Here is a 25,611-nt window from a genome sequence, read left to right on the forward strand (position 1 = left end):
TAAAATATCGTGCATCATTCAGACCAGTTTTTATAAAATGTTCTCATAGTAATATGATATTTCCATAACTGCATTAATAATCTATTTCCTTCTTCATTGCATACTTTCTCATTCATCCTTTTTGTTCTTTTGGCTATTTTTAGATATTTTGTTTTCCTTTATCTTTTAGCCATATATGCACGGATCAGAAAATCCTGTTTCAACTATCTCCCCTCTCCTATGACTAAACATTCTCATAATATAAAATAATCAATTTCAGTTCTATACATACTCCTTTTGTAAGTCCATGAATTTTTGTCCCAAAGTTTTAACTTCTACCATTTTTCTTACATTGTCATTTCCTTTCTTTTTACACTTCTCTTAAAATCACAATTATTCTATTATAATATTCATAGTTATCACTACAAAGTCTAAAATCTGATGAAATAAGCTTTACCTTTTTTTACAATTAGTATAAGGAAATAATGTTATAATTATATACACTTCTATACTTACTTGTTCCTTCCATTTAAAATCTACAATGGTAAGCTTCTAATTTTTTTTTTAAAGTTGCATCCAGTATCTTTACTGTATTTCTAGAGAATATGGTTATTCCAGAACATCTCTCATTTCCCAAAGTCCAGATTATCTTTCTTCCCCACAGTTTTTCTATTTGTAACCTTTCTTCACTTATTAAAAACCATAATGCACCACTCCAAAATCACTAATCTTCTTACTATATTCTAAATACTATTCATATTTACAGAAAGCATTCAAAACTTAATTTTCCCTTGTCTTTAGATTCATGGTTTTGTAAGTTCATAGCTAATTACTAAGCTAGCTTTCCATCCCAAAGGTGAGAATCAAACACTGTACCTTCTTGCTGGTGAGTCAAACACCTTAACCATTACACTAATCCCCTGTCATTAGCTGTATATATTCTTTTTCTTCCATTTCCCATCTTTTTTCTTTTAATCTTATCCCTTTAAAATTTTTTTTTTTGTATTTTACCCTTTTACCAAGTAATTTTTTTTTTACTTTTACTACCTCTCAATTTATGTCTTCATCACTTATTTCAGAACCTTCTTCTATGTTCTCTTTATTTTTTCTCATGTAATTTTTCTTCTACTACTTTAAAAAAAAATCTTCTTTTTTATTTTTCCTTACTCTTATTTTTATATTTGTAATGCATCAATAAATGTTTGATTCTGTTACATTTATAACATTTCAATTCACATTTTTGCATTATGTTCCATTTCCCCACAAATATAACGTTTTCTTTTATCACAGTTACTTATGATATGTCCTTTTCCACAAAAAAATGTTTCAGGTTGTCCCTAGTATTTTACAACAACCTATTTTCCTCTACATTCATCAAGCTTGATATACATATAATTTTTCTCTTTCTATTTTTAACACATTATTGCAATCTCATCCACCAATCCATAAGTCCCTTTAATCATAAACGTTTACAATGCCCAGTACTTCTTTACATAAAGTTTTCAAATATCCTTTCAAAGTCCCTCTTTCCACCAGTGTTCAAAATTGTACATGAATTTTCTTTTTGTTTCCCTGTTAAATGCTTTTATCACAAAGATTCCATGGGTTACATTTTCTTTTTTTTTCATATTCTCTAAGAAAATTTTCCATTGAAAAAAACAGTCTGAAATATGTTACACAATGCCTCTTTCTTAAGAATGAATGCTCTTACCTCATGTAATTTTATACCTCAAAGGAGCTATTAAATTGTCCCCCACTTCATACTTGACCATTTCTTTTTCTGCTTTACTTTGAATCCTTACCATGTACTTCCTTTTTCATTTTCTTCTGCCTCCTTTTCTGGTACTCTCCTTTTGCCTTCTTTTACTTTCTCTGCATATGTTTTCTTTTCATCTCACCACTATTCTTTAGGATTGTCTCTGCATCCTCATTTTGTATTTTCTACATAATGTCCGCCCTCCCCCCAAAGGAAAAATTTCCTTCATTTTCTGTCTCACTCTGCATCACCATTTCTTTATGTAAATCATTCTGCAACCCTCCACACTATAGGGATGCAATTACACATCCATCATTTTCAGATTCATCTCCTTCAAACAGATTTCTTCGAAACATCTCCTGAGAATCTTTCACACATTTTCCGGTCTCAATATTTGCTTTCTCCTTCACTTCTGTCACCACTCCATTATCTCCTTCTCTCTCCACCTGCTTCCCTGTTTGTCCAGGTCTCCTCTGCACCTGAACAGAAACAGAAGTGCTCCTGCAAATTGGGTCCCACTCATGATGAGGACGAGAAGGAGAAATTCCCCGATGCCATAGCCAAATTTCCCCCAGTTAGTATGAATATCATACCACCTTCTGTCTCCCCTAAAAAGAAGTCATTGGCCTGGTAGGACTAACATGCCAAACAAAGGGTGAATATTCAAAACAACCCACCAACAGCAACACCTACTTTCTCTCACTCTGATTTTCTCTCCTAATTATACAACCACCCCTCTCCTCTCAAATACTTATAGTGATCTCCCTCCGAATTAGTTTATTATATTTTTCAATTTTACTTTAAACAAGTCAAAAGAAATGACTTAAAAGCTAAACCTCTCCTGCAACAAATAAAAGCTGACATTTCTCCAGGCTCTAAACCTGGTTCATATACCAATGTAGGGACTTTCTTACAATCAATCTGCAACACATTTTCAATCTCTGCCCGACGCTATATATCATGCAAATATATGAAAAACAGCCAAATATTTGCATGATATGTTGTCTTGGGTAAATATATGGAAAACCGCCATTGTCAGCCTAATTCCAAAGCAATCTAATTCCAACAAAATTACCCAAATCCCAACACAGTCCAATGTCTATTTTCCTCACTCTAGAGTTTGGCTTCAGGTGCTTACTACAAAAAACATACCTTCTCAATAATCATAATGACAAATGCACAGCAACTGCAACGTGCAACCACTACTAAGCATTGCAACTACAAATTTAATTTGTGCTTATCTATGTCTGCAAATCAATCTGAACTTTTATTCAGCTGCATATTGCCCCATCAGAGCAGCTCCCAGTGAAGAAGCACAGTGCACTTGTGCATGCATACAAGCCGAGACAAAAATGCAGTTTGGCAAATATATTTAAATAAGCGAAAAAATGAGAGATACATTAGTTATCTGGGAAAAGGATTTGGTCTTGTGACTTGGACTAATATAACACTCCTGAAAGGCTATACTTGGTTATTAGAGAACTAAATAAATAATGCAGGCTGTATTAACAACATTTCATACTTTGAACTACAAATGATGATACATATTGGAGAGCTTGTGGTGACACTTTATATAAATCTGAACAGTTACAGAACTTTACCAAATGACTGAATATCATTCCTCCAGAATGGGCACTTTCTACTACAATTACTAGCCTAAGAAGCTGTAAAGGACGTAGTACTGAATCACATAAAATGGAAACAAATCAAAAGCTTACAACATTAAAGTGAAAACATACTTTCACTATAAAAGGGCACAGAACTTGCAAGTACACAATCCTTACAAGCAATTGTATAAATGTTTACCTATTCTAATCAATAAAGCTACAGGATCTTTCATGCCATCACCTTACTCTTAGAATTCCAATCCAGTATGTTGTCAAAAAATTATAACTTGACAGAAGACTTCTACTTTAAATTGTAACAAGACACACTGATCCACAACACACACGATTGCTAATGTACAGTAGTAAAAGCCAATGAAATTAATCAGTGACACATATACCACATTTTTCCAAATTCAAGCACGAACTCTAGAAGGTAGGTGGATGATTCAAGAATCAGCAGTAAACAGGACCAAAATGGAACAAGGTCAAAAAAATAATCACAATATATACCAAAGACTGCTTGGACTGACCAGACTGGGGAAACTTTAAAATTACCCCTACTAACAGAAATGCAGGTTTAAGTGGATTTAAGTAAATAAAGAATTTAAGAAATGGCAAAAACATCTCAAATATCTTAATTTTCACAAACACACATATGGAGGTGCTGAGTCAAGTACTTACTATGCCCAACATCTGCTGTACACAATAAGAACATGTAAAGCTAGACAGTTCTTTTGCAAACTGATGGAAGATCAAAGTAATTTGGCTGAAACAATTTTTACTGACAGTGGAGTTTTCTATTCTCACCCGTTTGGTAGCCTTGGAATATGTATATATATGTTTGGTGGATGGGGATGTCCCCCCCCCCCCCCTTGGAGGGAGTGCAAAGTTTCTTTCCTCCCTACAAGAAAACAAATAGCTCCCAGGCTTGCACTAAGTTGTTACAGTAATTTTTTGACGTACTGGCATTCAGAAAAAGAGTTACCAAAAGAACAACATGAACTCCACACAGTACAGTGCAGGGAGCACATGTGAACCTATAAATGTGAAATGCCAAAAGATGATGTGCTGCCTGTCTATCATGCAGTGCAAATATAAAAATTCCAACATGCAAAAGTCAAGTATCTGAACAGCACCAGTCATACTGTACTCTATCTGTGCCATACAGAATCTTGAAAAATGACACCTACAGATGAAATCTTTGCCATTAATGAAGACAATCTAAAGAGTACTAAGACCATTTTCCAAAACTCTGTTTGCTGAAAAGCACATGCAAATTTATTCAGTAACAGTGCTGACTGCATATAACCTACTCGCTTGCTCTTCTAAGTTGCATCTGACCCCTAAGAGTGACCCTGAGGGCAGCAACCACCTCACATGGAGTTTTCATGTTAAAGGAAAGAAATGACAGTGAATTGCCAGGTCTTTCTTCCACATCATGCAGACATGCATGGATTCATACCTATGGTCAACTTACTGTCCCCACTCTACCTTTAGCTATATGTTAAAAAGCTAATCTAAAAATTAATCTTGGTATTTTTTTTCCACTCTTTGCTCCTGCAGTGTAATAGTCAACTGGCCAGTCTGCTCCTCATCACCCAAGAGAGGGTTGACCAACAGGGGCAATCATTCAACCATCAGGTGAGGTACACATTTTTTGCCGCTTGGTTTGCTGGCCTTAACAGGCACACAGATACACATGCACACTGACACCAGGCAGGGGGAAAAGATAACGTGTGCAAGGGAGTGATGACCAAGACTGCCTGAATTCCCTCCAAGTAGCCGGCTACACCCTCCCAAGGCACAAGAAATGAGCTCCCTGTTCTCCATCAGGCAGTTACCATCAACCAGTGTGTCCTAAAATGTGTATAAAACCCTACCCACTCACAGGGAGACATAAGCAAGTCATGCCAATTCACTCCTCTTCCCTCCCTGCCTGGCTGGCTCCTCCAGTGCCAGGGCTGCTCAACAAACCCCAGTCACTTGAAATTCAGTCAGGAACCCATCCCCTGCAACACCTTGTTTGACTTGTGCCTGAGTCATGCCTGACTACAGCCTTCTACTAACTACTTGGTTAAGAAATACGTAAAATAAAAATGAAGAAAACCATCTAATAAAGGATACATGTGACATGAGACATAGACTTACTTTTTTGTAAGGCTCTCCCAGTTCTCTTTGACAAAGTTCCAAGCATGCAAATGTCCTACTAAATTTTCACTGACAGCGACAAGGACTTGTGGCAGATCCTGCATCTTGACTAGGTCACCGTCTAATCCAGCCTGCATTAACCTAGTGCAAAGCAAAAATGGTGATAAAGCTGCATGAATAGGTCACTTTTGTTAATTAAATACACAAATTTATATAGAAAAATCCACTTGCAGCAACATGCCTGCAGAGATACTAATTTATGGTTATTAAAAAAAAATGAAATTCCATTTTCATGAGTTAAATTGTTAGGAATTACACCCATGATTTTTAAGTGTAATTTTTATCAATGCCATTATTCACTTAGAATTATTTTAGATTCGCCATAGGTTCATAGGAAGTTACTAGGCTAGCCGCCCTAGAGCCTTTGCAAGCTTAGCCATGTTAATCCCAAGTATCCCCGACTGTTCTTTTTTAGGTAGTTTGCAGAAAGAATTTAAGAACAGAGTGGGTCCGTGATCACAACTGGCTACCCCTGTCCATGAGGGACATAGGTGCCACTCCAGAGGCAAATTTTCGATCTCCCATACAATTATCTAGGTTGCATTTGAATAGGCTCGGTGAGAAGCTCTAGTTTATGTTAATAGAGACTCTATTCCAGAGAAGCAGCAGTCTCTGGGAGATGTATCTCTCTCTCCAGCATGATCTGTTAATGTCAGAAGCTAGGCTGAGATCCTTAGATTGAGTGACTCTTGAGCCATATGTGGAAACTTGTTGTCAAAGTTCAGATTGCTACCAACATGTGTTCCCAAGTCATACACCACTGGGTTGGAACTCAGGGGTGCTGTCAATATTATAATATGTAGGGAATTCTGTTTTGCCAAAGGGAATAATGATGCATTTTTTTGCATTTACTTTTAGATCACTGCTATGGCATCAATCATTTGCTTGTATTAGCCCTTCTTGTAATATGTTGACATCTTTGGGAGACTGATTTCTCCCAGTTTGCAATCAGCAGCAAACTTGGTGATAAAAAGGCTGTCTACTCTGGCATGGACTTATGGGAAATAGGTGTCAAACAGTAAAGGGCCCAGTGCAGAACCCTGTAGTACTCCACTGGTGATGGGTCTACTAGTGGAGGTACAGCCACCAATTTTGACATTGTGTATTCTGTTGGTGACTCAAATGGCTATCCATCTAGTAACGTAAGGGTTAATCCCTATCTGGGGAGAGTTTCTCGATACCAAAGTGGGAAACTGTGTTGAAAGCCTTGACAAGGTTGAGATAGGCAGTGTGCACAGTCTTACCTTCGTCCATGGCTTGGTGACATTTGGTGACATTCGCAAAGAAGTATACCAGTTTAATAAGCATGACCTACCCTTAACAAAGCCAAAATGGCTTGGGTGCAGCATCTGGAGGTCACCTATGCCCTTATTGATAAGGTCCTTGAAAATTCTTTCCATAGACTTCCAGATCAGGCTGGTTAGACTTATGGGTCTGTAGTTCCGAGGGTCAGTTGATGGCTCCCTTTTTGTTCAGGGGGGTTACTTTTGCTTTTCTCCAATCTGCAGGAACATAGCCAGTTCTCAAGCTATGATTAAACAGAATATCAAGTGGGTCGACTAAGTCTTGTTTTAGACTATTTAGTAAACAACCTGGATATTATCTGGTCCCACTGAAGCTGTGTTGTTAGCCTCGGCGAGTGCAGAGATGACCTGTTCTCTAGAGCTTCTAGGCAGAGGGCTGGTGTCAGGTATGCTTTAGGATGGGGTAGGTGGAGATATGGTGGTGAAGTCTGCAATGAATCTGTCAGCTAGCAGGTTGGCAATATCTTCTGGTGTAGTATGAATGATCCCATCTATAACCAGTTCAGCACATAGCTAGGCATTCCCTTTTAGACTTCAGACATAGTTATGAGATGTGATTTTAGTTATTAATTTATATATGAAATATGTACAATATACATACATACACACACACATACGTCTGTGTATATATGTACATATATATATATATATATATATATATATATATATATATATATATGTGTGTGTAAGTGTGTATGTATATATGACTATATTCACAAATGCTGACAACCATATTGTTGGAATATGCAGCATCAAATCTGTTCCATTGAAACCTGGGCCAATATAACTCTAGGATAGGTTGTAATATGGATCTTGTGGGAGGGGAAAGTATCTATCTGACAGCATTTGAACTCTCGACAAAACAGCAGTCAACCAAATTGTGTTTGCCAATCCACAGTGAACTAAAAGAAAGTTCAACATCTTTGGGTAAAGCAATATAACCCCTTTTTCCCATTTTCTACATGGGGTCAGTTAGGGTGTCACGTCAACTGTTGCCACTTTTCTGCATTCAATGCCACTCTTCTCCGTTCCTCATTAGTCAAGCCTGATTGTTGCAGGTCTTCTCTCTCACAATCCAGTCATCTCTTTGCTGGATCCTCTAGTTTTATCTTGCCCTCTTTATGTCTCTCACAAATCATCTTCTACTTTCCTTCATATGTGCCTCCACCACCATAATATGCTCTCTTTGACCTTTTCTGCAACTGAGCTACTTTAGCTTCTGCTCTAATGGCATCATTTCTTCTGTCCCACAGTGTGCATCCTACTACTTCGTCTCCATCACCTCTAGCTTCCTCAGCCGTTCCGTCTTTATTACCCCTACTTCTGTACCATACAGCAGTACTAGTCACCTTCAGTTTTTTTTTTACACTTTTAGTTCTCAGATTCTTTGGCATTCTTCAGTCACACTCTACCCCTGACAAAACCCAGTTGACTGCAGCTCCTCTCTATTCTAGTTTTGGTCTTCTCATTCAGACCTCCCTTTTCTTTAAACAACCCTCCCAGATGCTGGAAGCTGTTAGAATAACCTGTTCTATCTCAATTTTCAGCTCCTACTGATTTCCCCCTTTTGCTGCCATGACAACTGTTTTGTCTGTATTCAGTTCCATCTCATGTCCCATAGGTTTGTACTAGACTAATGGCCCTGAAGCCTTTACAAGCCTAGCCCATAGAAGTGCCCTAGCATTGTGCCGCCCGATGTTAGTTCCCATTCCATTCCTCTATCATTTGCTGAGGCTCCTGCTCAGAGTCTGCTTGTAATGCTGCATCATCTTCATGCAGCAGTTTTGTTGACTGTCCCCTCCAACCTGTTTTCTGTTGTAATCCATCACTAGTATAATTAACAATGGGCTCAGCTGAAACCTCACAAACCCCCATTCTCACTGGGAACCTTTCTGAGAGCCCAAACACAGTACTTGTGCAGTGGGTATTTGTACACAGCCTGTACTAATTCTGCCAATGTTTCTAGGACTTCGAACCCCTGCAGGATTACACAAATCAGCTTTCGTGGAACCTTGTCATATGGTTTCTCCAAGTCTTGGAATGCCTAGTTAGACTCTTTCTTATCTGTAACTTCTCCATTGTCTGTCTCACTGTAGACACTAGGCCATCTGGGCTGCATCATGATCTGAATATGATCTGCTCATCTCACACCTTACTTTCTCCTACTCTGCATATCAGTTTACCAATGACAAATAACATACATGTTGTCAGTCCCACACAACACCACACTAAACCAATCACATATAGCTCAGACCACACACACACACACACACACACACACACACACACACACACACACACACACACACACACACACACACACACACACACACACACACACACACCTACATATGTTGAGGCTTTTAAAGGTGACATACCTAAAACAGAAATGCCTCCTAAATGTAACCTAAGAAATAAGTACCCTCATAGCAACCTCACAAACACAACATAGGCAGCACCAACCATAAAACTTACATCAAAGGGTCACACTGAATCAGTTCAAAAACCCATAAGGTAAACCTAAACACAATCCAATATCAGAGTCATAGGTGACTCCACAGTGATATGCACTGATTTACCACTCACCAGGCTGTGCAAAGAGAGGATCAGGGTCAGTTGCCTATCAGGTGTTAGGATGTACAACATCATGTATGCTGTTCTTGCTCCACAATTACACATATGACATAGTCATAGTGCACATGGGTGTAAATGACTTGAGACGTACCTCCCTGGACTATACAGAGAAAGACATGATGGAGCTCCCACAATGTGTGTCTGAGGCAGGTATAAACCTAGCCCTGAGCATAATTCTATCATAACCAAGAATGATGCCAAAGTATGAACAAAAAGATTACGGGCCAACAATTAACTTAGCTTCTCTCGTCATTCTAAGGGGGTATAATACATATCAACCTGTCAGGAGATGGTAGATGGTCCTAACTGGTTTGCTAGGGATGACCATCACCTATCCCACCCTGGCAGTGCCATTTTTATACAATGGCGATCTTCTAAAACCTCCAACATAACAAAACCGAATCCAGATAACAAAGGTATTGCTGCTCAGCGCTTGGAGACTTAACATAAAACTGCAGTCTCTCTAAATACTCCTTAACATGAAAAACACAGGCATATGTATTGTCACAAAAACCTGGTTCAAGACAAATGACAGCAATCCATCACTGCAGGGTTTTAATGCCTACCACATGTTCAGTGCCACAGCATTAGATAAGGCAATAAAGGTGGTGGTGTCTCCATATTCTTAAAAAAATCACCTCCAGACTCCTTAGACAAGATAATGACCTGGAACTCCTCCACATCCAACTTGTTATTACAAAAAAACTCTTACCATATCATAGCTCACTAAAGGATCTCCTCTTTGACCCCCCCCAGCCCATACTGCCTACATAACCAGTATGGAGTCGCTATGCATTCAGACAAACACCATTCTCCTAAGAGACTTCAACTATCCATCCATTAAATGGGTGACTTATACATCCTCAAACATGTATACCCAGAAATTTCTGGACTTCGTCAATACAAACTCTCTGGACCAGTTAGTCCACACCCCAAATAGGGGCAATAAAATCCTAGACTTGGTCCTTACCAATATGGAGCAGCATTGCTCTGTACTAAATTTTAACTACCTTCCAGGCCAAAATAGGACCACAGATCAGTTGCACTTACCTTGCAGATTGAAGCCAAAAGCATCTATGAATAACTCATTTTCAGAGATTATACCAAGGCTAATCTACTGAAGTGGAATGATGGCCTAGCTAAATTTAAAAGCTCATTCCATCTCAGTGACTACACTGCTTATGCAGAATCCTTTACTGCCAAATTCTATGCAAATGTAAATAGCATCTGTTCTCCTCAGAAGTAAATACACCAAATTTAAAAATAAACCACGTTAGTGGAACCCTAATATAAACAGGCTCTATAATGAAAGAAAAAAATCACTGCATGCAAAAAATAAATTCAACTCTCAAGATGCCAATAATGCCCTTGCTAAAATTAACAAGGAACTCAAAATCCTGATCAAATCAACTAAAGTCAAATATGAAGCAGAAAAAGCCACCCAACCAAAGGATAAACCATAAAGCTTTTTTTAGCTATGTTAGAAATCTCAGAAACAATGCCCAGCACTGTGCAGAGCCATTGGTGAAGGATATCACATACTCGGACCCAAATGGCATAACCAATCTACTAATAGACAAATTTAGTTCAAATTTCACTTATCTGTTGCAACATCAACTGAGCCTGCTGCTTTCCCTAACTTCATTTTCTTTAGTGCTGTTCTTACTTCTAGGGTGGGCTGCTCTTCCTCTTTCATCATAGTCTGTGTATGAGGCAGTACAGTCTCTGCCATTTTTTTTTTTTTTACTCAGGTGCTGCTGGAAATAATCCTTCCATCTGCCTTCAACATCATGTGGACTGGTAAGCAGGTTGTTGCTCACAACTTTTATGAATGGTGCTGGATTGCTCAGAATGAGAGTCGGTCACAAGAGGTTTTTTGTGCCATTTGCTGAGTCACTTTCCAGAAGCTAGTAAAAGTGTCCTTAATTCCTTGTTCTTTGGTATTGCAACTGTTCTCTTAGCCTCTTTGCCAACCTGTATTTCTTCTTGGTGTGGTCTGTCGTTTCTATCTCCCACTTTTTCCTAACCTTTCCTTTTGAAGCTTGCTGGACTTCTGCATTCCACCAGCAACCTTCCTTTTCTTCCTTAGGTACTGTAGCCATGATATTTCCTTGAACTTTAACGTTTTCACTCCAGTCAACCTTCAGGGCTTCAACCTAGTCTCTGCGGACCTTTCAGCCCTATATTGCCAGTTCTTGCAGTGGATTGTGGCCACCAATGGTTTATGCTATGGGTGGACTTTTTCACTGGGATAACTGCGATCTCTGACTCTAATCCAATTCTCATTTCTCACTAGAAGGATGTCTAGCCGAGTTGCATGTTGGTCACTTTTGTATGTGATCTTGTGCCAGTTCCTAATGCTGAACCACGTGTTAGCCACCATCAAGCCATTTGTTAGACAGAAGTCTAGAATGGCCTCACCTTTATTACTGTTGCTTCACACATATGAAACCAGGCAATCCTCATATCCTGTTTGATCTGTCCAGATATGCGCAAGCATGCATATGCGTGCACACACACACACACACACACACACACACACACACACAGTTCAAACAGATGCTATATACAGAACACCTAACAAAGCAAAACTGAAACAATTACAATATAAGAAGAAATAAAAGTTATGAATAAGTACTCTGGCAAAAATAGTTTCCATGAAATCGCACGATTTTCTAGTACTATTGCAGTAATTTACAAATTCTGTAGTATTCATCAAATCAAATGGAAAATGTATCTCTCAGCTTCTCCGTTTTCTTTAAACCTATTAGTCAAGCATACAAAATCTTTGAGAATACCAAATAAATTAGGCTGTGACTTTATAACTCATTCAGAAAGAATTACTTGCTGTACTTTTCTAATATATGTATCCCAAGTCAATTATGAAACTGCCAAGATGGGTCTGTGGCACACAAGGATGAGACCCTTACTGTCCCTTACACAATATGTTCCTGAGATGGGAGTGATGCAGCTGAGGTACACTCATCCATCCTAGAACAGAGAGTTGGTTAAGTCCTGCTGCAGGACTGTCGCTTGAGGAAGGCCTAATGCAAAAGCCTTGCTAAGGAGTGGATGCACTAAGTCAAAAAGGAGGGCTATTAGGAGTACAACAAATGCTTTTAAATTCCTGCACAATGATATTGTTTCTTGACTCTCATCTCTCCTCTTGGTGTTTTCTGATGCCAGGAATACAAAAGAACAAATGGGCCAACTGGAGAAATGGATGGAGAGTCAAGGAGAGACTGGGAGATCCCGAAAAATATAACAATTTGGCCACAGTTTTCGAAAATAGAATAAAAAAAATCAGACAACCTAGACTTTAACTGAAATATATCACACGTTAAAAAAAAATCAAAAACAAGATATTTTTAGTGGTGGCAGAATTCCCAGACTCTGCCATACAAGAGTTGTACCCTGTATACCCCCCTCAAGTACTATAATTTTAAAATTAAATATAACTTGGAGTTGATATTTTCTTCCACAAAAGCAACCATTACTTGTAGCATACTGATATGTATTATATTATTATATGTATTATGTGAACTGGAAGAAATAGTTATCACATAGCATATTAGTGCAATAAGCAAAAAAGTATGAAATATACTGGCTGAGCAGACTTTATCCAAGAGATATATCCATCCCTTTCTTATTAAGATATTTTGGAATTACAACGTGATCAAACAATACAGGAACTACAAACTGAACCACTCTGAATCATCAATGCCTGAATTAAATCAGATGACTAATTTAAACAAAGAAACACTTGAGTAGTATACATATGAAGACATCTTGAAGACAAAAATAGCAGTCCAAATTTGCTATAAAAGGTTTCTAAAAACACTTATACATTTAATGCTTTTAATACACACAGAAGATGGAAACAGTTTTTTTGCATAAAAATATTCTTAAAAAACATAATGCTAATTGTAAACAGTATCTGAAGTATACAATATGTGACATCCACAAATTCTGCTTCCTGTGCTGGTCTCGTAGCCGGCCTTAGGCATAGGCCAACTAGGCAGTCGCCTAGGATGCTGGTCTAGCAGGGGCACTTTTCCAGTATTTATGTGATGTAGGTAGACCAAGATGGGGGCACCAGGTGGTGTGGGGGGGGCACCGTGGAGACCTTTTGCCTAGGGTACCAGTTGACCTAAGGCCACTCCTGGTATGAATCAGACTTCTCCAAAGTCTCTGAATGTTCCTTGAGAAGAATCCTAATGAATAAGGGCAGCTGAAAAATCTGGAAAGCTGAAGCAATATATTTGGGCAAACAGGGCCTGAGTATATTAGATATTTGTCAGCTGTGACTTGATCAAAATAACTTTCTCCACAAAAACAGCATGCACTGAGCATTCTGCAGGAGCATTATGTTTTACACAATGAGTGTACTTGTGGTGTTGACTAAACTGAGATCTGCAGCAACGCTATATACACAATGAGTGTACTTTTGGTGTCGACTAAACTGAGATCTGCAGCAATGCTATATCAATGGAGACTTGAACTCTGGAATTGAAGTCCAAGAAATAATGCTTGCTAAAACTGTGCGGAGGCTGAAGCACAAATGTCTGCAATGGTTCTTCAAAGGCACACACACACACACACACACACACACACACACACACACACACACTGAAAGCATCACTCCCTCCACCCTTAAAATGAGGCACACACAAACTGAAAGCATCACTCCCTCCACCTTTAAAATGACCAAAGACGACAAACAACTAAGCCCAACTTCCTCATCTCATGCAGTTTTTTTCAGGCAGAACCACAGGAGTTGCAGGTTACTGGTATGATGGGCTCTTTTTCCCCCCTGGATTCTGCCTCCAAAAAGAAACCTGTGAAGTGAATGTACTGATTTAAAGTAAATTCTGAGATCACATTCTGAAGAAAATGTGTGATAATCCAAGTGAACATCTGATCCTTGTGAAAGACCAAATTGCAAAAACCCCTTGGTGCTCTGAGACACTACAGGCAGAGGTAACTGACAAGATGAAAAGTGTTTTCTAAGAGACAAACTTCTACTCACTGTATAAACAAACTTAAAATGGGGACAGGTAAGCCTTTCAGTCAAGTTTAAGATCCATAAAAAGACAAAGAAATCCATGAAGCAAATATCTGGTATCCCAACCTGCAGCCTCAACAATGTACATGACAAAATAAAATATTAGGAATAAGGATAACAGTTCAGAATGGCGAACTCTGACCTCAGCTAACTTAGTAAAACTTAGCAAAAATAAAGTCTGCTTTCCAGAGGAAAGAAAATCAGTCCAGTTAAAGGTAAATTCTGCCCTTATTTGTCCTGTTTTCTTTCTTTCTTTCTAAAGTATTTGCTTCTTTAAGTTGTGGTAAGGTGGTGGCTCCTTTCATGTAACATTGATGAGAGATACCCAACACTTCTAAAATGTAAAAGGGTATAAGATTTTGTAACTACAGGGTAACAAGGAGACACGAGGTACAGTTCCTTACCTAGGCAGAGCTGGTACTTTCTCTAGAACGATACTATTTAAGTTGCTCAATTTTCAGTCTGGAATCAGACAAGACTGCTCATCCATTGTTGAATAAAGATCTGCTTAAACCCTTAACTGGACTGATTTCTCCATTGGAAAGCAGACTTTCTTTATATTTATTTTTGCTAAGTTTTACCAAGTTAGCTGTGACCAGGGTCCAACATTTTGAACAGCTAATATTATTCCTAATATTCAAGTTTAAGATCCAAGACAAAGGCGTCTTCAAAGGCAGACACAGATGCAAAGCCCTATAAGTGAACTGGTAGACAAAGAAGGGCTATGTCAGGGTTCTGCTCTCCATATGGTCATAATGCACCACCAAAGGCAGAAACGTGCATGTTATCTACTGAATAACTAACATGAAACCAAAACAGGCACATTAGATATTATCAGGATCACCTGCAAATTGATACATGTAGATAGTACAGGCTTCATTTTTTTATTTGTTAACCAGATAAGCCCACTGGACACAACTGTCCCTAGTTTGGGGGGAGGGGTATCAGAAAGCACTGCCTGTTTAAGAGTCCTGCTCATAGTCAAGGTTTTCTGAGTGGAAACAGTAGGAATCAAACTCAGGAGTACAAGATGAAGCTCTTAGCAGCTTGTAGCTTTACCCACCTGACCTAAACTGACAGACACCATATACCATTCCACACAGTGGGAAAACATCTTTATTTGGCAGTGTGTGCTAAGTGCAATCTGATAGATTCAGTCATCTCTCTGACTTGTACTAGAAGGTGTGGCAAGATCAATGGATCTAAAAGAACAGCCATGCCCATGGGGAAGGGGGCAGTTATTGTCCTAACCATGGATAAGGCTTCCTTGGATTTTATTGGGATGTTTTCTGACAACCTGAAACCAAACTTGTACCTGCCACGATGGGGCAGTGAAGATAAAATTTGGCCTTCTCTGCATTTTGGCAGCAACCAAGGAACAAAAGGGGAATACGGGAAGGCATACAGTAATATTATCTTGAGTAGTACCTGCAAAAGGAAAAAGAATATGGTTATTATCAACGTCCCCTTTGCCTTGCAGAGCCAACAGCTGCAAAAAGACCACATTCAGTCACATGGCAGACAGGACAATTCGCAGTGTGCTGGATTCCCAGAAAAAAATGACCAAACAGGTTTCCCTTATTCTCATCTCCATAAGGCTGGGGGAGTTTGCCAGTATGCTTACTTTCCCAGCCTATGGCCACTGGCAGACTGACATACCCTTGCTGCATAATGTACGAGTGTGTGCTAACAAATATAATCCTATAAAAACCACATCTTGGTGATCTGATCAAAAGAAAACGGGACTCTTGAGCTCATGTGCTTCACCAGAACTTAAACAACACAGAACACTGCTTTTAGCATGGGCAGCCTGTGTGTGCAGCCTCCTTCGGTGGGTATTAGTTTTCCTTGGACTAAGGAGCAGCCCACCTTAGCTTCCTCCCAGTGATGCATCTGTCATCAAGGACCACAAAGAGGTTGGCTGAAGGAAGGCTAACCTCCTAACAAAACCAGTGGACAAGATCCATCTGTTTAGACCTTGGTGACAGGGGTCTGATACAATCAGAAGGTCCATGTGATATGACAACAGGGTCACCTCTGACAAACATATCCACAGAAGCAAATGCATCACATGAAGCAGAAAATACCCAACTCTAGATCCTGAGGATCAGCAAAGGTAAATGCTCTCAGCACTGATACCTCTCTACCCAATGCAGAACCCTCACCAGTAGGCAAGTAAGAAAGCCAGTAAAAATGGGAGTCCAAGTGTTGCAAAAATGCCTGGGCTTCTAAACACCTGCGAGTCCTACCCAGTATTCCAAAGTCATAACCTCAAGAGCTTTCTTATCTTCTCTGTATAAGATAACTGACACAGAAGAGTATCCAGCTCTAAATGTTAACTATTTTCTTCTTTTCATCCCATACCTGCCACCTTGCAGCCCCTACCCCCATCAACCATTTTATCTTCCCCTCTTCCCAGCATCCACAGACACTAGGGGGAGAGGCTCAACAGTCAGCGATCATAGCTATCATTCAGCAAGAGAGGTGGCTTTTTGCTCTAGCCTGGATCTCTAGTGTCCCAGCAAATACACCATTAAAGCACAACCTGCTACACTGGCCCAATAACAGGCATACACATGCTTCCACACACCTGCTGACAACTGTTTACAGCACAAAGGTGGTCTGGCAGGCCCAAGTACATCCAGGTACCTCTGTACAATATGCTGTCTCTGGTCTTCACATTAACTGGTAGTAAACCATGCAGTTGACCAGAGATGTCACCACCACCAGAATGGCTAAAACAGCACTGGCATCTCACTCACACCCTCTCCAGAATCAGAGAACTTCACCCAGTTCATGGAGATTCCAAAGACTTACAAGTATAACATCTAGAGGTTTGAAAGAATGCTATGTCTATGATTGCTAGGAATGAACTTCTTAGAATCCATAAGATTTTAATCAGCGTGAACTTCTAGAAGTAATGTGTTCCATAAGGCAAGCATATCCCTGTAACTAGGCATTAGAATAATCTATTATACGTTGTATTGCTCAACATACACCATGTTACACTGACCATTTCAAACTAAACTTTTGTTACTTTTTATGTAAGATGGTTCATACTGGGTATCTAAACATGTTTGTTAAATACACATATCAACTTTTTATTAAGCATGTCATACAATGTTTTGAATCAATTGGATTACTGCTGTACACATTCAAAATGTACTTAAATTAACGCAACTTTTTAGTCCTAGTATCAGGAATGTAAATCAATGTTTACTTTCTTCAATGGTATTCCACATCTAGAAAATTAAATAGAACTCAGCTCCGGACATCTGATATTCCTTTGTAACAGTTCTTGCTGCAATGTTCTTGCTGCAATATAGTTTCACTAGCAGGCAGAACATTATGCATCTCGTAAATATCAGTTCTCAAAGACATTTGTTTTTTTTTTGTGAAAATTCTGGTTCTTTTTCCTTTTGAAAAGTGCAGTTGTGTAAGAACTTACCATAACAGCAGATGTCCTACTGATAACTGTTGTAGCATTCCAAACTGGTGTGTTATCTCACTAAATAACCCGAATGTCTGGCCAAGATACTGAAGCCAAAACTTTCCAAAGAGCCTAAGTTTTACTCAAGACCTAAGTCCGCAAACATTAAGGGAACATAAACAAACATACAAGTGCAAATTCTCAGACTAGCTCCAAGCCAGTAAATCTGAAGAGGCCTAAGAAACAAAATAAACTGGTCAGCTAAGAGGGGACAGGCAAAAAGACTGCGATTCTCCTTGGTCCATAAGGAGAAGAGGAAGGAAAACTCAGAGAAGGGGGAATGTAGGGAGGGAAAGAATACTGCAACAATGATCAGTAGGGCATCTACTGTTAACGGTATGTTCTTACACAGCTGTACTATGTCCATCCTTAGATCACTGCTGCAGTATTCCAAACTGTGGTGCGATTCCCAAAGCTTAACAGGTGTGAAGGGTGGATGGAAGGGAGGTAGAAGAATTGTCTATTAATCCAGAGGCCACTGCATTGGAAGAATGCTCCTTGGCTTGAGAGGGTAAGGATTTACCATGCTGAGTGTAGCAAAAGGAAATGGATTTAGAAATCTAGTCAGCAATAGTTTGCATTAAGATAGGGTTTCCTAGCTTGGAATCTTAGAAAGAAACAAATTGGTCAGACTTGCAAATATAAGAAACAAATTAGTCAGACTTGCAAATATCCTTTGTTTTATCCAGGTAGAATCTGAGCTGTCTGTGTACATCCAGAGAATGTAGAATCTTTTATCCCTTACTGTGTGGATTAGGGAAGATTTATGGCCTGACAGACAGACGATTAATTTACTACTTTAAGGGGCAATCCCTCTCTTCATGACTAAAGACGCTCTGTCCTTATGGAAAATAAGGAAGGGAGGGGTTGCAATAAGGGCCTGTATCTTAGAAACCTATTCAGCAGAGGTGAAAGCTACCAGAAGAAGAGTTTTCCATGTACTGGCAGATGTTGCTGGTCCAAAAGGAGGGAGAGAGTATTTTTGCAGCACAAAGTTGAGTTCCTAAGCAGGATGGACAGCTTTCCTTGGAGGTTTCAGGTGGAGCGTGTCTTTTAAGAACTGTACCTCTAGTCTGCCCAGCAGCGGAGGGTCAAGAGGTAGGCATACAGATATGGCTGAGACGTGTGCCTTAATAGATAAGTATGCCAGGCCAGATTGCAACAGCACACAGAAATAACAGAGAACCACTGGGATATTTAGCCTGTAGTGAGTCCTGACCAACATCATATAGTAAATTGTTTCCAGTTTGCTATGTGAGATTTCCTGGCAGCAGGTTTTTTTGCCTTCTGGAGAACCTTAAGTATGTTCTCAGAAAACTGATGTCTAAAAGGGATCAGAATCCTATCATCCATAATGTCATGCTGAGGGATAACAGGTTAGGATGAAGTAGTGAGCACTTTTTCTGTGGAAGTAGGTCCACTGTGAAGGGAAGCTTCTGGTGAAGGCCCTTGGCTAGGTGGAAGAGAAAGTGGAACCAGTGTCACCTTGATCAACAGGGGTCTCACCAGTAGGATCTCTGGGTATTCTCTCCGGATCATTAATAGACCTTGGGAAGAACAAGAGGAAATGTAATGAAGGTAAACAAGAACCTCCCTTTCCAAGGAAAGGACATGGCATCACTTTTCCAAGCTTCAGGACAGTAGGTGCTGGTGCAAAAGAGTGGAAGTTGTTTGTTGTCAATGGTGGCAAATAGATCTATCTGTGGCACCCCCATTTGTGGACTATGTTTAGGAAGATCTCCCTGTTCAGCATCCATTTGTGAGGATCTTCCCTTGGTCTGCTTAGAAAGTCAGCCAGAACATTCTTCCATGAGGGAATGCAAAACTTGGAGGGAGATGTTTGCTTTTGTGGCCTGCTCCCATGCCAAAATAGCCAGTCTGCACAGCTGGTAAGATCTGGTGCCCCATATCAGATGACTGCTGTGTTGTCTGAACAATCTTAAGGGGCCTGGTTTCCAAGAACAGGAGATCTGCAGGGCCTGTATTAGTGCCCTCATCTCCTTCAGATTAGTGTACTCTAATCCCAGATTTGTAGGCCTTTGACCCTGAACTCTCAGCTGCTCGTTCATGCATCTGGAGTTGTTGTTGTTGTTGTTGTTGTTGAAGGGAAGGCCCAAGTTTAGCTTTATCTATGATATCCACCACAGTATTTCATTCATTAAACAAGAAAGGAGAGGAACTGGTGTGTTCAGGGGATGAGAATGTTGGGACCAGGTTGATTTCAGGTACCACTGGATCTTCCATGTATAGAGTCTGGCAAAGGGAACCATTGGGATGCTTACTGCCATGAATCCCAGTTCTCAACATCTCCCTTGCAATACAGGACTGAAGAGGAAAAAAGAAAGGAAATTACAGGTTAAGCACAGTCTGGCAAAAGGAAAGCCTGCATGAGACTGGTGTTTAGTCTGCATCCTAGGTCTTGGGTTGGTTTCACTGCTGACTTTTTTAGACTGACTTATGAAACCTAGGGCCTGCAGTAGAGCCAGAGTGAATATGTATTAATAGGTCATCCAGATAAGGGGAATATCTGGATTCCTTGAGTGCTGAGTAAGGTATGACTGAAGCAAGGCACCTTGTGAAGATTCTGGGTGCTTTAGAGAGTCTAAACAGCAAAGCAGATTACTGAAAGTGTGAAAAGCCAGTAGACAATTCTCAGAAAATGTATGTAAGAAGGGTGGCCAGGAATGTGAAGATAGACATCCTTTAGGCCAGAAGCACCAGGAGGACTTGAGTAAGAATGAAAAGAAGCAGAGTTTGGATGGACAACATCCTGAAAGATAGAGCAAGAAGAACAGTGTTGAGGGTGGAGAGATTCAGAATCAGTCTCCAGTCTCCTCCTTTTCTTTAGACAAGGAGCAGTCTGGAATAGAATCCTTTTCCTACAAACTGTGTTGGAACTGGTTCTATTGTACCTTGCTCTAGCAAGATGATGGGATAGAGCAATTGCATGTGATTTTGTGGAGAAGGACGGATGCCACTGGAAGGATGAACTTCTTTCCAGGTCATTCTATATCTCCCTTATATGAGTGAAACCACCCATTTGTCTGAAGTGATGAGCAACCAGTTTTTTAGGGATGAGGTGGACCTTTTGGATAGGAGAAGGGATGGAAAGTGGGGAGGGGGACAGAAGGTAGTCAAGCAGACATCTATGAGTAAGGAGGCCTTCCAGATTAAGAGTTCTTCTCTGCTTTGTCCCCAGAACTTTTCCTAGCCATTTCCTTGTTCTTATTAGAAGGCCTTGTTTACCTTTGAGCAAAGGAACTGGGTTTTGCATGGCAACTCCTTTGGCATCTTGGCACAGATGTAATAAAGATCCATCTTTCATAATTTTATCTTGTTCCTGCAATTGCTTGAAAAGACTGGCTGCATTCAGGCCAAACAAAAGATCCCTGTTTAAAGTACAGTCTAGCAGTTTTGTTTTAATATCCTCTAGAAGGGGATGAGTATATAACCATGCATACCTCCTGATAAAAGAACCTGTAGCAGTTGCCCTGGAGGAAGCTTCTACTGCATCATGGCTACATTTAATGAAGTCTCTAGCTACTTGGGAAGTCTGAGCCACCACAGATAAAGCCTATTGTCGAGTGGTAGGTTCATTGGGGGAGAACAATGATTTATATGTATTGCTCAGAAAAGATAATAAATATTTGGTCATTTGAGTCTGATAATTCAGAGTTTTAAAAGCCACACTGAAGCATGTATAAACCTTTTTCCCCAATCTCTCCATTACCCTGCTGCCTTTATCAGATGGGAGAGCTTTGGTAGCAGGTATCAACAGAGGGCTTGTCTGTAGATATGCAAAACTCAGAAAGGTCTGCCGTAGGATTTTTGCACAGAAATTTCAAGTCCTCAGGTACCCTGAAAAACCTGTCGGGTCAAGCCTTTTAGGTGCTGGTAGATGGGAGTTTACCGCACTGGAAGTGGATGCATAGGCACTAAAAAGCCTCCAGAACAGGAGGTACAGGTGCAGGAGCAGGGGTACCTACTTCCAAAAGGTTGACGTATCTCTGTTGAACTTCAGAAATCTGTTTTGATTCCCATTCAAAAAGTTTCATTGTATTAACAAGATTCTCCAAACGAAGCTTTGTCAATAGTGGAGTCAGGAGAAAGGGAATCTTCATCATCCAATGCTACTTGGCCTGGTGAATAAATCTGGGATGAATAGACTAAGGAGCATTTATCCAAGTCTGATTCATGCTCATCATCCTCAGAAAAAGTGTCTAAATGTATCCTTTGAAAAGTGGAAGGAGAAACTGCAGCAGTAGTAGGCCCTGTAAAGGATGGTGTCCTGTACACCATTATTGCCATAAACAGGCCCTGTGAAAAATCCATCCACTCGTTTTTCCCTGGATGTCTGTGGGGAAGGAACATTTTTAGTTTTTTGTTTCTTTCTCCAATGTGTGATGTCCACTTTGACCAAACGCAGAGGCTCTGACCCCTGATGAACCTCAATGAGCAATCCGGGAGTTTCATCTGTAACAATGACATGTGATATGCCTCTGGGTACTTTGGAAATTATTGTGTGTGGTTCCCCCTTCTCACCATTATCAGTCACTTTGGGCATGCGAACCTCAGACACAATACCGACCTCCAGTGGGGTTGTGGTAGAGGGAGTCTGAGCAAATATCAAGCATACTCTGAGTTTGGAGACCTCTGCAGGTATGTTAGAGTCTGACTGGGTAGATATGACATCAGGACTAGGGCTCTGAAACTTTTCTTTTGAATGGATGGCATGTCAGAGGTAGAAGCGTCTGCCACATTTGATGGACAAGGTGCTTAACATGCAGAGTTTCCAAGCAGGAATTGAGAGATGAAAGTCATGTTCTTAAGGTCGTTAAGCAAAGGACTGACAGATCATACAATTATTTTGTAGTTGTGTTCTGCACCTAAACATAAAAGGCACTGCCTACTGCAATTACACTTACCCAAAGGAAAGTTCCCCAACGGGGCACCTATCTGAATGAGTGAAGGCCAACAGTGCCAATGATCCTGTGTAGAACAGCCTGACAGGTGCAAGACCTACATTCGGACCGGCAGCAAGACAGCCTGAGGATATATGTCTGCTTATGTATCCTTACGCCTACAAGCTTAGGTCATACATCGAACATATGACTCTATGCAAGCTTTAATGCAGAATTACACTTACACTTTGGGTCTGCCACTTCAGTTATTACTCAAAGTGCCCTGGCAGCAAGACAGCCTGAGGATATATGTCTGCTTATGTATCCTTACGCCTACAAGCTTAGGTCATACATCGAACATATGGCTCTATGCAAGCTTTAATGCAGAATTACACTTACACTTTGGGTCTGCCACTTCAGTTATTACTCAAAGTGCCCTGAAATAATCTACGTAAACAAAATACAGGATTTTTTTTGAAATCCAACAAACCACATTCCCACTTGACTTAACAGACGATCTCAGATGGTATTAACTCTTCCTTCTTCTTGTTTTTACGGCATGCAGTGTAAATAGCATGAATCTGTACTACTTACTCTAAATGAGTCAGCGTTCTTGGCCAATACATTACAGATCATGCTGTTTTCTTACACTTTCACTAATCCAAGACATGATTCATGCATCCTTCTCAAACATCTGCCTATTTTTCCTCTTTGAAAACTGGGTCCCTGAGACAACCCATTTCTTTTTAGAAAAAATTGATTTCTTCCCTTACTTATCATTTGTGCTCAGCTAGTCTCTCTCTACGTCTTCTGTAGTAGGTTTTCTTTTGTCAAAGTCAATGCATCTCTGGAATTATTTTAAGTTTGTCTTCTGTCACTAGTGACCATCTTACTACCCCCAAAAACTGTTAGTGTTTCTTTTAACATTTCATCATGTTGCTCTGGTAAATTAGCTCTATGATGCATTTTACTTTCAATTCCCTGATGGGTCTGTATTTTACTTTTAGACTATCCAAGAAATGTAGAAAAAATACCACCAGGAGGAATCAGCCACCAAATAGTGTCCAGAAACTTTATTGGAACAATAAAATATTAACGCATTCACTGCGGCTTTGTCATGAAAGTTACAGACTTCATCTGATATAACCACTCAATAAACAATCATCTTTTATATCAACCCACATTTCAAAAACACCAATGAAAGGAGAAGGCATTGCAATGAATTCTAGAGACATAGTATTTGGTGGTCTTAACTGAAATGGAGAAGATTTGGATTATTTTAGAACTCAGAAAGCACCAGTAGGTGCAGGAAGTGATGATGGCAACTTGGAGGGAAGCTCCATTGTACTGGGACAACGGAATTGAACAGGACAAGGTGACTGTAGAAATACTAATTCTAATGACTTGGATGGGTGGCTTCATAAAAAACTTTCTCTTAATTTCAATGAAAGAGCTACGAGTAATGAGAATGTTGACATTTACGATAACAATATCAACAAATTGTATGACTGTATGTTTAAATACAAGACTAAGTACTGAAAACATGTATCTTAAGGACTTTCTGAAACTTAATATTGTGCCGAAAGGCTTGAGAGTGTATAAATTTCCAAACAATGTGACTGAAGGGTCAGAGTTTCATAAAGAATTGCTGGGAATTTTTGATAGGTGTGGGATGGATTTAATGAGAGTGTTAATTAAACGATATGAACGAAACGGAAGCTTTGTTAACTACTATAGGATTCTGTTAATGAAATGGTTACACAGGACCTTATATTTACTATTAATACTGGAAAAGAGAAGTATTTTAGCATAAAGAGAAGGATAGACAAAAAATGTGCAGCGAATATTAACAGGAAGAAAAAGAAAACTGAAAGGGACTTGGGTGAAAACAGGGATAATGTAAGTTATACTAAGCCTAAAAATGTTAAGAATATTAATAACACTAAGTATCAACAAAATGATTCATTATTGAATGAAAATCAACAGTTTAATGTTACATCACATTTTATTAATGAGATGGATGAATATCATATGGATAGGGATGACACTTTAGAAACCCCCCCCCCCCCCCCCCAGCAGATCGGAGCGACTGAGAGAAAGGAATTTCTCCAGTACAATCAGGGGGAGGTGGCCTACCTGAGGGACAAGATAATTAATAAAGGAATTATTTTGCGGGATGATTACAGATATAACTGTAATAATTTTAATATGTTTAATTACTGTGGTATTGATCTGAGAGAAGCACATTTTAACCTACTCTCTAAAGGATTTAAATTCATTCCAAGAGTAAAATGTAATATTAGTAGAACTATTATTGACCTAAAATTGTTTGTTCATAAGATTAATTTGGAGCTTTTAGGAACGTTTAATGTTATGGGCAATAGGAATGGAGTACCCAGGAGGAAGGGTGTTTTTAATCCCCCCCTTTATCCACAATTAAAACATTTCGAAAAGATGGTGGAAAGTGAATTAAGGAACAAAATTAGTAAGAATAAATGTCAGACCTAACCTTACTGTGGATGAAAGACTAATTTTAGATGAATTGAAACACAACTGTAATGTTAAAAGTGATGAAACCTGATAAGGGAAGGGGAATAGTAATTATGGATAACATTTTATATGAAGGTAAAGTGTTAAACATATTGAGTGACACTGATAGATATACTG

At 39.5% G+C, this 25,611-nt stretch overlaps 1 protein-coding gene across 1 annotated transcript in view; it reads right to left on the reverse strand.

Annotated features, from left to right (window-relative positions):
- LOC122795645 (leucyl and cystinyl aminopeptidase) overlaps positions 1-25,611 on the reverse strand; it is a 1,650,338-nt gene that overhangs the window by 163,704 nt on the left and 1,461,023 nt on the right. The window contains exon 16 of the mRNA XM_044063917.1: positions 5,491-5,631. Within this exon, the coding sequence (XP_043919852.1) occupies positions 5,491-5,631 (141 nt within the window). The remainder of the gene's footprint in view (positions 1-5,490; positions 5,632-25,611) is intronic.

This window comes from Protopterus annectens, chromosome 2.part2 (assembly GCF_019279795.1).
Source record: "Protopterus annectens isolate FY-2018-M chromosome 2.part2, PAN1.0, whole genome shotgun sequence".
In the NCBI taxonomy this organism is placed as follows: Eukaryota; Metazoa; Chordata; order Ceratodontiformes; family Protopteridae; genus Protopterus; species Protopterus annectens.